The sequence below is a fragment of the Sprattus sprattus genome (genome assembly GCF_963457725.1).
Source record: "Sprattus sprattus genome assembly, chromosome: 3".
NCBI lineage: Eukaryota > Metazoa > Chordata > Actinopteri > Clupeiformes > Clupeidae > Sprattus > Sprattus sprattus.
In genome coordinates this window covers 42,106,334-42,119,582 of record NC_137922.1, presented here as the reverse complement: position 1 = coordinate 42,119,582, position 13,249 = coordinate 42,106,334, and the positions used below count along the sequence as shown (strand labels likewise).

General features: G+C 43.3%; 1 protein-coding gene across 3 annotated transcripts in view; it reads right to left on the bottom strand.

Moving 5' to 3' along the window:
- LOC308362510 (myosin phosphatase Rho interacting protein) overlaps positions 1-13,249 on the bottom strand; it is a 39,813-nt gene that overhangs the window by 7,766 nt on the left and 18,798 nt on the right. The window contains exons 9-16 of one of the 3 annotated variants that reach the window (XM_080835202.1): positions 12,001-12,099; positions 9,995-10,051; positions 9,221-9,289; positions 9,000-9,089; positions 8,347-8,456; positions 7,425-7,980; positions 6,851-6,988; positions 1,769-4,414 (exon numbers count right to left, since the gene is read on the bottom strand). In XM_080835202.1, the coding sequence (XP_080691328.1) occupies positions 1,769-4,414; positions 6,851-6,988; positions 7,425-7,980; positions 8,347-8,456; positions 9,000-9,089; positions 9,221-9,289; positions 9,995-10,051; positions 12,001-12,099 (3,765 nt within the window). The remainder of the gene's footprint in view (positions 1-1,768; positions 4,415-6,850; positions 6,989-7,424; positions 7,981-8,346; positions 8,457-8,999; positions 9,090-9,220; positions 9,290-9,994; positions 10,052-12,000; positions 12,100-13,249) is intronic. The other 2 variants (XM_080835203.1, XM_080835204.1) reach the window with 2 other exon arrangements.

Genomic DNA, 13,249 nt, shown 5'->3' with positions numbered 1-13,249 from the left:
TATTCCATCAAAACTGGGCTCTGAAAGGAGCATACAGGACCACAGCAGTATTTCAAAGAATCACATCCTGTTTTGGTCCATCCAAGAAACGTTGGAAAGAACAACAATAGTGTGTCATAGACACATTAGAATCATCTAAACTACGACAACAATAAATCTACTCGCCTCACCCAAGATAAGATTATGTCAGACTTAGTGAACTGACTGAGCAGCCAAGTTATTTAATAGAGTGAAACCACCATAAATGATTGCATGTCTAATATTAAATTAAATATGTGCAGTACGTAAAATATGAAGCATCTAAATGTCCTTACAGAAACTTACAATTGATTGTTGTGTATCTACCTTTCCTGACAATGATATAATGTATAAACCAGTAACATAATGAAACATGCAGAAGACTTAATTAACTAGATTGACTTAAAGGCTACAGTAACACAGGCACCATTTGCCATTTTTGCATTGTTCAACTTGAACAGTTCCAATGTGACCAAGTTACCGAATGCAACAAGCATTTTGCAAAGCATTAAAATAAGCAGCGTTGTTGAGGCCGGAGCTGATAATTGACTGTTAATCAGTTAGTCAAAGTGGAAAGGTTATGCTGTGTTTGCACAGTAGAGATCAATGCACTGACACCAAAGTCACCCAGATAAACCAAGTACACTTGCAACCACTGGTCTGCAAGAACATGAGATCCTAAAGGAAGACTGTACAGTTGACAAACATATTTCATCTTACGCCAAGTTAAGTCACACTAAATCAGTGGTTCCCAAAGTGTGGGGTGGGCCCCCCAGAGGGTCGCGGAGTTACAGCAAGGGGGTGAGGGCGTAAAAAATGGAACAAGGAACCTAACCAACCCAATACAGGTCATATTTTGTATGTTTATAGCCTACTCTGCACTTTAATCATTAGGCCTAACTTTTAGCCGATATGTTAGAGGGGATAGCTAGCCTAATCAGTAATACCAAGGACATCGTATTGATTGATTACCCAGAGATGTTCAAAATGTGTTTAAACAAGAGCTCTGAAAAAATACACATTGTGAATGTTTAATTGATATATGTAAGTATAACTAATTGATTAAATGCAATTGAAAATGTTTAACTGTTGAAATGTTTAAGACAAAAAACAATGTCTTAGAAAAACTGTACAACAGCTGATGGGCATCTGTAATGTGTGTCTAAATCTTTGCACCCTAGTGGTGGTGGTGAGTGGTGCAATAGTTTTTCATCGTCAAAGGGGGGCCTTTCATGGAAAGTTTGGGAACCTCTGAGCTAAATGGGTTGTGTGCATACGTTTGGAAATATAGTTACAGCCCTTTGGTGGGTTTTTCAAAAGGTTCAGCTGAGTGACTTTGAAAATCATTGCATATCACTGCACAGGCTCAGAGTTTAGCCATGAGATGTTAAAAGTTGAGGAACGCATTTCTACAGATCATCCCCTATGAATAATGACCAATATCTTAGAACATTTCAAGCTATGGACAAGGATTCCCTTCTTTATATTTTAGCAAGTCTACAATTTCTGTTATCAAAATGGGTTCCTCAGTTGCACATTAAAAATAAATGATAATAAAAAAAAAAACAATGCTCACGTGCACATTTGAGGTTAACGAACATGCAGTATCGAAGTTAAATTAATTCAGGGATATGCAGAAAGGAAATGTTAATAGGGGAAAGCAGTGGGATGGGGGTTGACTGGAGGATTGCCACAAGGAGATACAAGGCGTCACGGACGGAGGACAGTAGGGGACAAGGAACACCTTGACCTTCAGGTTTTCCAGGTCTTTCTCGAATTTCAGGCGGAGTGACGCCTCCCCATCGCGGTCGCGGGCTTTCATCCCCTCGGTCATGATCGCCACCTGGGCGACCAACTCTTGGATCCGCTCCTTGAGGGAGCCCGATTGGTCCTGGCCTTCCTGGAAGCCCTGTGGAGCCACAGCACTCTTTAGATCCTCCATCTCTTGCTTGAACTGCTCCACCAGGGAGCTTCGCTCCTGCTCGTGCTTTCTCTTCAAGTTCTCCATGCAGATGGTCAAGGAGTCAATCTCCTTCACGTTCTCCTCAGACCTAAGCTGGAGAGTTTCTCCCATCTTGGTCATGTCCTGCCTCAACTTACACATCTCCTGTTCATAGGTGTCCTTCAGCTGACGGAGTTCTCTCTTATGCTTGGCCTCCATGTCCTGCAGCTGAATTGCCTTATCCATGGAGTCAATGGGCTCCCCTTCAATCTGTATGTGTGTGACTGGGCTCATGTCTTCGCTTGAAGGGCTCTGAAGAACTGCCAACTGTTTTTGCAATTCATTTAACTTGGATGAGAGATCCTTGTTCTGCCCTCTTAGTTTGACACAATTTACACAGTCACCTTTGATGAGATCTGATGACTGTAATTCTTGAAACACTCTCTCCTGATAGCATTTCTGCTTGCATTCCAAATAGGAGCAATGTGCTTCCAAGACTGCCTCTTGGATATATTGCGACCACTGCCGTTTTGGACATGTATAATTCGATAACATTGCAAGCAAGGTCTGGAGGTGTTCATTTGGAGACGTCTTCAAGGTCGAAACGATTTGGTTCATACACAGCAGTTTCTCTTGTAAATTATAAATGAGATCATTGATGATCAACGTGCAAGTCTTTGTGTCTCTAAGGTCTTTAATGACTTGCCTTGTATCCACAATGTCTGCATCCACATTTTCAGTTTGGATTTGCATGTCCACATTTCTTTTGGTATTCAGTCCATTCATAACCAGCAACACCATTTTCTCTAGTAACATCTGCTCTGTCACGGCTCTTGCTTTCCCACATGCATGCTCACCCTCATCATTCACTTGACTGATGTCCGCACCACTTAAAAGTCTACTATAAAACTCCCCCTCCTGCAGCAACCTCTTACCTGTCTGACTATCTTCCACGTGCTCGTCTAAAGGACAAAGGCCACACATTACTCTCAATGTGCTCCTAAAATCACCCTCCATTTTCTCCACATCTACCTCTTCCAACATCTCAACTAACACACTAATGGCTTTGGACTTCATTTTGAATTCCTCAATCACTTTTTCAACTCCTGACTTTTCCACAGTTAGCCCCTCGCTCCCCTGCTCCATCCTATGGCACACATCCCCTTCCTTGTCAATCAAACCTAACATCACCTCTACACCAGCCATTTCTACATTCGCTTCTATAACTCCATCCACTACTTTCTGTTTGCTACAAAGTAATCTGTCAATTTCTTGATTTTTCTGTTGAAGTTCCAGGTTCTGAGCTTGAAGTTCTTGGCAGGCTTTTTCAGCGACGGAAAGCCTCTGCTCTCTCTCAGCGAGTTTTGCCTGAGCAACCTCCAGCTGAAGTTTGAGCTCCTCCTTCTCCAGCTGTAAATCGCCACCGTGACTTTCCCGGTCGCCCATCTGAAATCCCAAACCTCTTAGGGTGGCTTCCTTCAACTGAAGCCGCTTTTCAGTATCTTTCAGATTGTTCCCCAGTGCTTCTAATTTAACAAGTGCGTCCTGTAGTTTCTGAGACTTAAGATTCAGCTCCCTCTCATAAAAGGCACGGTCAACCGAACTGTCTACACTTCCTACTTGCTTGATCTTGGTTTTATTTAAGGTATCAGGTTGTGTCCTCAACTCCGTCTTTAACCTGTCAATTTCCCGGTCTGCCTCCCTCAACTGGTTGACTATCTCTTGATACCGCTGATTAAGCGCCTCATTCTCTGTTGTTAGCAACTCAACCCTCTGGGAAAGACCTCTGTTTGTGCTTTCTGTTAAGTCCTCAATTTGACACGCCGGCCCATGGGGGCTCTTTAAACTTTCCAACTTCTGTCGCTGAACCCTTCCGAGAATATCCTCCATGGTGATCAGTCGTGCCTCGTAGTTGCGGATGCTGTCACCAGCCTTAGCCAAGCTCATCCTCATGGTCTCATTCTCTACTTCTTGCTGCTGCTTAAGGTTTTCCAAAAGTTTTTGAGAACTAGTTACGTCTCCAGAAGTATCCAGATCATTTCTTCCCTGACTATCGAAGGCGCTCTCATTACTAAATCTGCTATGAGTGAGTAGCAGGGACACTAAGTCCTTTAGAGTTAGAGGCTTGCCTGATATTAATTTCTCTAGCTCCTCAATCATGCCCTCACTATCCTTTACCGTGAAGCTGACCGTTTTATTTAGAATGGGTTCAGTGGGGTGGCTCTCCAAGGTGTCAGGCTTTTGGTGCTCAGCGGTGCAAGGCTCCTTGACGGGCGGGTGTGAGAGAGAAAGGCCAAGCTGTGCCTGCATGTTGCGTTTTTTCAGTTCTTGCAGTTGCAGGAGCTCTTTAGTTTCCTGATACTTCCGCGTTAATGTCTGAGCTTGAGAACTAACCAGTTCAGGCCTCTTCATCTGGGGCTCAAGTTCTCCCTCAAGACCCAAGGGGGAATCCAGCTTAGGAAAGGGGACCAGACAGTTGGTTAACATTCAGCAGGGGTGAAAAAAAATCTAAATTACTCTACAGACTACTATAGCCATTTCATTTTCATTTCCCACCATTTTCTTTATAGATTAAGGGCAAATTAACATGAATTAACTGTGATACATTGTCCAACCTAAAGTGGTATGAATACCACACAGGTTAAAAAGAGAGAATGAATGCATCCAGATTCTTGGGATTAAATGATGCAAAATTAGAGCACTAGAGAAGGAAACTTAATGGCTGAGGTTAGTAAATCACATCAGAGCATGCAAATAAATGGTTAAGAGTTATTTCATGGTGTAAGTAATGCAAAAATTAGTGCTAGCTAAGTTCATTTTTAGATGGTAGGCATACCGCATCAATCGCATAGTGGTCTGATCTTCCCATGGCTTTTGAAGAAAAGGCAATTTTATATGTCCAGTATTCACAGTCTGCAGTAGGTCAATATTGTCTTAAAAATGATTCCCACTCAGGAGGTTCAAGGGAGCAAACAGTATGCTTAAAAATATGTTCCCTTATATTCTACACAAAATGCTGCATTGCATTTGTAGAAAAAAACATCTGATATAATCATTGTGAAATGTGCTCGTGTACAATATAGTACAGTGTCAACAGAGGCAACTTCAGTATCAGGTCATTGCCAGATTCACCATGCCCTGGCATAGTATCGCAGAATTCAGCGTACAGACCTCACACTACAACCAAACTGTCTTTTTTACCCTCTTATTTGTGAATGCTACTGTGCTCAGTTTTAAACTATGATGCAGTCCAACTTGCCCAAAAGACAATAAATGCACAGAAACATTTAAGCCAAAAGGCATAATATGGCATCCAAAACACACACACACACACACACACACACACACACACACACACACACACACACACACACACACAAAGTGTTCTCTCATACATATATGCAAAGATACAGAAATCGACAAACACCAGTGACAAACTGGACGTCATCCACATGTTCAGTATGGTATGCTTCCCCAGGTTAAAAAGAAGAATGGATGTAGAGGTTAAACTTGAATGAAATGACATGCATGCAAACAACTGTACAGAACACCTATATATCATTTCAACATCTGGATTTCAATTCTTTTCTGATCATTTTGGGCGCACTGCACAGCTTCCGTGAGATATACACAATACCCTTGACACCAGTCTTGCTATAGCCAACTGCCTTACTAAGAAAAGGCTTGCAAATTAAACACATATTACACATAACTGCAGATGTCGTATCATCAAGGGTCTTAGTCAGAAAAGCGCTATATAAGTCTCATAAAAAATTATTATTATGTAACTTGATGTTATCTGGAAGCCACTAACCAGATCTAACTGATACTAAGAAGGGAACACTAATACACACAGTCCCCATAAGAAATTATAGAATGTTAAGAAAAATCCACCCGTATGGATTCTATCACAGGAAATGGCAACTTCTTTTCATTACAGATAATTTTCCAGGTCCAAGAACCATCTGTAACTTCAGGAAACTATAGTGGAGGCTTTTTGTAAACAAACATTCCCAATGCATATAACAGCCAGTGGGTGAGGCTGAGCTCATGCAAATACCAAGCACCATGACCGCTCAGATAAACAATCCTAACAGCAGTCTCCAAAGTCCTGGAATGCACACAGCCATTTTCACACTCATGTACATATGCACATAAAGACACAATAATAAAAAGCCATTACATAAAATATCTTCTGCCAAACTCAGTCTATAGCTAGCCTTACGTGCACTGCTGGTAATAATAACTCAATACTTCAACTCAAAATTCTCTCTATTGCTTTTTTTTAACCCCACAGTTGGATGAGATACTATGTTTGTAACTGTAATTTACTTTTCCCAACGATTCATCAAGGGTTTGAGTATACCACAAGGTTACTGTACACTTGCCTTTGTTCAAACTGCTTCTACACAACAATCTGCAACTAATAATCGCACCTGGGTCAAGTGTTAATTGAATGAAATTGTATGCATTTTAGAGCTTGCAATGAAGTCATGACACGGGTTCCAGTTTCTAAAACATGGCAAGAGTTGAGGAAATGAGCAGAAGCCAAAAAAAGGGGAGAGAACAAGAGTCGCAATCTTTTCTTTCGACATGCAAACGCACTCATGCAAGGTGCATTTCGGCCCGTTTCACAGCTTAGATGATGAGATGTCAGCTGGTTGTTGTTTGGAATGGTTTTCTGTTTCATGTTACCTTATTCAAAAACATGCAAAGACTATAAGACAGAATCCTGCATTAGCATACATACATACATATGCATACATACATACATAAGTGATATATATATATATATACACACACACACAAACACACATATATACAGAAAGCGAGACTACTTTCTAGCATGAGACTACAATGATGGGCTAATGCTGCAGTCTGCATGCTCACCTGCGAGATGTATCCGATGCGGATGTGTTGCTCTCGCTCCAGTGCAATGCGCAGCTGATCCTCCAGCTCGTGCTTGTTCTGGTTGGACTCGGCCAGCTGCTGGTGACATGTCTCCAGCTGCTGCTTCAGGTCTTCTACCTGAAGGGGGAAACAAGGACCCACAACCAGGTCTCAGAAACATAACTGCATTCAATGCAGGTGCACTGACCAATGAATCCCTACTGAAGTGCTGCCAAGAGTATCCATGCCAGACTATTCCTGAAAATGCCACTAATATCCTTTACAAAAACATTACCCATGACTTCAGAACAACTCAGAATCTTTAAATATGGTTTCACTTTCATTTAATTAATATGCATAGCTGATTTAATATACCGGTGAATAAATGTTCTAATTAAACTAAAGCTGTCCATGCATCTGATTGATTTGACCTATCTGTCCATCCTTGGGGTTAGATTCATTCGGCAGCTGATGTGATATGAAGTCACTTTCTCCCAGATCAATTTTTCAGATTTTTTCACTGAAACTCAACCAATCGGTTCTTCTATCCATATTAATTTCATCCAGCGCTCACCCCTTTCTTGTAGCTCTCCAGCAGCTTCTCCAGCTCGGCCGTCTCCCTCGTCTGCAGTGCCGTAGCCAGCGGCACCCTCTTCTCCTCACGGAGAGGCGTCTTCTCCACCTGCTGCCAGTGCTGCTCGATCTCGTCCTCCACCTTCTTCTGCCTCTCCGGGGATGGAGGCTGCGGCTGATGCGGCGGAGACCCCTCCCCCGGCTGGCCCTCCGCGCTCTCAAAGTCCATCCCGCCCGGGGAGTCCTGCGGTGAGCCGCTCACCACCGAGCCGTAGCGACGACGGCGCTCTTCCCGTCGGCGGCCACGCTCCGAGTCGCTGAGCTCGGCCTGCAGGGCCTCGGCCTCGTTGGCCCGTTGCTGTGCCATCGCCTGGGCGATGGGCCGGAACTCGGCCCAGTCGAAGGTCTTGGAGCGGCCCTCGCGTCGTCGCTCCCGTGCCCGGCTCTTCTTGGGCCCTGGCTCGCGCTCCACAGACGACGCCTCGGAGGAGTCCTGGGTGACGTCAGGCCTAGCCAGGCCCTCCAGGGGTGCGCTGGAGTTGTGGTCATCTGTGACGCTGCAAACCGTTTACACATAGCCATTACCATCATTGACTAAAAGGAATAGTGCATGAAAGGCTTCTTTGAGGTTTACACTTTCACATGTGTGGAAAATGTATGGAAAGAATTGATTGACAATGCATTCATACAACATGGGTTTATATAACATTCTTAGCCATGTTGCCATCACCCTGGCAAACATGTCTTGGCTGACCAACTAAATATGAGGTTATTCTATTCTGTCAAAAAAATGTTTAAGTCTTCCCTTCAACATTTACTCAAGAAAATGTTAGAATGACTATAAGAGGACAGATCAAGTAATGGGTGGAAAAGCTGAAGATGAAGCTGCAATGTAATCAGTGCCAAGAGGAGAGTTCGCTGACCTGGCCACATCCGGAGCGGTAGAGGGCCGCACGTTCCTCATCACTGCCTGGATCCAGTTGCGCCGGATTCCCGCAGTCATGGCCGACAGGGTGTGTGCTCCCTCCTGCGTCTGAAAAACAATCACCAGCAACGGTTCATTTCCACTGATATTTTCACACAGGAAAGATGAGAGGAGCAACTAAATAACTGCCTGAAATCAATTACACGCTACACAATGAATGGTGCCGACATTCTTCACTTTAGCTTGAACCCCATTGCCAAATACTGGAGACTGTTGTCTGCATGTGTAATAGTCCAACAGCAATAGAACATGTATGAATACAGATTAAAAAAAATACCACCTTACCAAAACAGAACTACTACAACAGGAATGGCAGGGATATTTTTTTTATTTGCAGTTATCACAGAAAAAGTTCTAATCTTAAAGTATACAATCATGCTGAAATTCCACTCTCACGTCCAAGCCTAACAGTGTAACCATAACTTTTAGGGGAACATATGCTATGCATTCACTCGGTCTGTGATATGCGAGCACAAAATGACTTAATGACCCCCCACCCCCAAAAGGAAAAGTGTCCTTGCCAGAGGTAGCCACTGCAATGGATTCCAATGAGGCTGAGGGTAGTTTGTATAAGCATTTAAGTTGACTTACATGGATTTGGAAGCCATAGTTTCGTTGAGCTTGGTATTCTGTAACATTATAACAAGTACTGAGGTCTATTTCTCCATCTAAGTCCGCAGCCTGTGGGGAAGAATGAAGAGACAAATGTCCTGTCAGCAAAAACTTTTTTTGAAAAAGCCTTGGAAACCAGAATTTTAAACAGAAGTCCTGAAAAACATGCATTACATTACAACAAATTTTCAGGAACTCACCTCCTCTGCAATTGAATCCTTATAGTATCGTAGACTATGGTCGGTCAGCACAAACCAAAACTTCTTCCACTGTGAAGAGTGATCATAAAAACAAAAATGACAATGTTGCTACAAGTAGAGACTGAATGACTTATGTCTGCAGAGAGAAGTGCTCCAGTCTGTTAAGGCTAACGTTCTGAGGTGTGGGACATTTATGTGCCTCTTTCAAAGCACGGAGAAAAAAGTTAAAATAAAAATAAAATGAAGAAAAAAAAGTAGTGCCCTTATCCTTTTAAGTTTCACCCATTGAAGCCTTGCTATCAAAGTGGAAGAGCACCCTTTGAAGGCCTCTGCCCCATGCCTTGAGGGTGCCAGCGGGTGGGGGAGGAGGGTATGGCCGACTGTTTGACCAGATAACTTGGCTTTGATGAATATATCATGGCTAAAAGCTGTGGCTGAGAGGCTGGGTGGGGGGGGGGGGGGGGGGAGAAAAGGTAGCTTCGCGCAAAGAGAGTTGAGGCCTGCGGAGAGAAAACTCCTGCAAGGAGAGGTGTCCTTATCGTCATGGTGACTTTGATCAATACTTCTTGCAGACAGAGAGCTGATAGCAGAATCTGCACTGGAGGGTTATTGATTGTGGAAATCTAGCCCTTGCTCCATTTGTCGCTTTCAACTGGCAACCGATGTTCATAAAATTGACTCCTCACATATTTCGGAGTCTAAAGTTAGCGTTTAACTCTATGCAATGGATAATACATATGTAAACAGGAATCATTTGCCAGAAGCAGAACCCACCTGTCCCTGTTCATCAAGCTTTACCATCCAACCTTTCTTGAAGTTCAGCAGGTCAGGCTGTTAAAGGGAAAGCAAAATTCCAAAGGTCACACAGATATCAGGAACATCAGGGCTGGTATTCCCAATGCCTATAGGAAGGAGTGCTAACATGGGTCTTCATATCTCAAGCAAATGCAAAATCTCCCCCAGTATCAGCACCCCTCCACTAAGACAATATTTACAGTTTCCAAACAAATGCAACCATTGGGCAAAGTCAATGCAGTTTAGTGAACCCACACAGTTAAACATCATGCAGAAAATAGCTGACTGTTGAAGCTGAATGACAGTGACCCATGTGTAGCTATGGCCAAGTCCATGTTTATGGTCCACACTATCTGCAGAACTGACGACAGCAGTGTCCAGAACTTAAAGAAAGAGAGGCAGTAACTGACAGCTGTGGTCACCATAGAGGCATCGTGCATCGTACATTCACCAAACATCTCACACTTGAATTTCAGAAATTTAGATGTCTTATTTTGGGTGGAAACAATTTAGGTGGAATCAAAGTTGGCAATTGGCCTAAATGCCAAAAAATAAATAAACAAGTCAAGAAAGAGCAGAAACACAAACAGATGCATTTCACATGCAGGCTGTCGGGGCAAGTTTGACAGCCTACAGAGGAAATGCTGGTGAGAAGCTTCTCTGTTGTGCTTCACGCCGTGAGGTAAACACGACAGGGATTTGTGCACGGTGCTCAGGGGAAGCAGTTGAGTGTGAATGACACACACACACATAGAGTGTGTTATTCTAAACGCCAGCCACCCTAATCATCAACAGCAGAATCAATTATGTTCGCACACACACAAGCAACCCCTCAAACACACACTAATTGTTTTGATAACAAGCATGTGCTCATATCCTCATTCATGGGAACAAAAACACAGCCACATATCCACACACACATAGCATAGTTAGGTTAACACAAACACACACACACACACACACAGACAGTCATGTAGGCAAAACAGCTGAAGGCGGCTGGAAGTCAACGCGTGAGCACACAGGGAGGACGTGGAGATGACCTGGGCAGGAGGAGAAGAGGGGAGCACGCTACGCCCAGCGGCACCACGCACAGGAGTTTTTGGATGTCCGAGTTCTCATAAACACAACACAGCACAAGCCACAGAGAGACAAGATGGCAACCAGCATTAATCTTCAGGGAGGAACCAGTGAATAATCATTTAGACACAGTTTCCACAAATACAGATGTTCCTTTTGTCATCAGTGAAATTAGAGTAAAGGGAACATGCAAGTATAAGGGGAGGACTAAAAAAATCACAATAGACTTGATGATGTCATGATGAAGATGATGTTTTCATGATGAAGATGATATTAATGGACAAGGAGGAAGCATTAAATGATCCACACGAGATTAGTACATTTTAAGACTTTATATAAACCCATTCTCTCTCTGCTATTATTCTCACACACACACACACACACACACACACACACACACACACTGAGTGTGTAACTCTAAACGCCAGCCGGTCCTCTCCGAACAGGATGGCCGGGCTCAAGGCCTGCAGCGGGTGCTTGACCTTCGGACATGAGAGAACAAGGGAGGCATTGAGCAGCGCTGGCTTCCATCGCTCTGTTCCCCCCCCCGCCCCTCACACCCTTGACAAACAATATTCCACCAGCTGATTACAATGAGCCTTTCTCCGGAGAGCAAAAGAGAGAGAGGGGAAGATAATAACTAATTGAAACCAGACAAATGCCCTCTCTCAATAGCTCTCTCCATCATCTCTGCTTTGAAATTTGCTGTGAGAACATGGAGAGGTTGGATGATATAGATAATACACATGATATGGAGGTAGAGGCACAAAGGAGAGAGCGAGAGAGAGCGACATAAGAAGAGGGAGACACACATAGGAAAGTTAAAGAAAGGAAGAGAGAGATTGAAAGAAAGAAAGCAATACAGCTAGACAAAGAAAAGAGAAAAATAAGACAAAATGTGCGCTTACGGTCATGACGGACTCAGTGGTCCTGCGGTCCAGTGACTTGGCCCGCCTCAGTGGTGGTAGGGCCGTGTGTTGGAAGTCCAGCGGCTGAGATTTCTGCTCCTGACAGACACACACATCTTTCAATTACTTAGGTTCCAAAAAATATCCAAGCTTACTGATTTACATACTGATGCAGTACAAGATTTATACACAGCATCTTTTCCACATAATGGCCATACGAACACAGATAGTGGTGACATGAGACACGATAGTGCAGTTCACACCACCTTTTAACCTTTTGTGGTAACAACAATTCCAACTTTTTGACAAGGTGACATGTCAAGGTCTTGACCAAGAAGGAATCCTTGATTGTCCAAGGTTCAGTCAGATAACCACAATACTGTCCAACAGCCTATGGTATTGTTTTTTGTATGAGCATATAACATGTACAAATACAGTCCATATAAAAATAACCTCCTAGCGATGGCCAATCATTTTAAACATGTGGCTTCTGCCTCGACCACAACATGCATCCAGGCCTTAGGGGAGGGAAGTCAAAAAGGCCCTTTTCCTTTGTCAGGAAAGGGTTTCATGCGCGCTTCAGATAATAGATAATATCACAACAGAATGTCAGTGGAAACAAGATCCTCATCGCTCACATTGTGCTGAGCGGCGAGCAACCTCCCACTGAACCACAATAAGTGAAAACAGAGATAACGCAGACACAGCCCTTTTCACATTCGTATGACAGTAAACTCTGTGTGTGTGTGTGTGTGTGTGTGTGTGTGTGTGTGTGTGTGTGTGTAGAAAGGGTATGGGGGGGTTGGAGGATGGAGGTAAACTACGCCAGGTATCCAACTAAACATGTTAAGTCGGACTGATAGTAATCCTGCATAAATCAACACAAATCATTTCTACATTGTTTACTATTATTTCTACGTGTTAATTATTTATATCATTCAGCATTTAATGGAGCAGAGAGCTGAGAGAAATGGAGATAAGCATAAGGGGGGTTGAGAGCTGGAAAGGAAAAATCATTGGGGAAACGCCTGTGCGTGATGCAGAGTGGAAATTAATTCAGCGCAAGCCCCTGACCTAGGTTTCAAAACCAAACCAGAAAAAAAGAAAAAAGGAACATCAGAAAGCAGAGAGAATAGGGCTTGCCCTGTAGCGATCTCCACATTAAACATGTAGCCTAAAACAACAGCTTGAAATGAGCCACAGCTTAATTTATTGCGGATATTGTTACTCTGCTTCAATTAGAATGGAG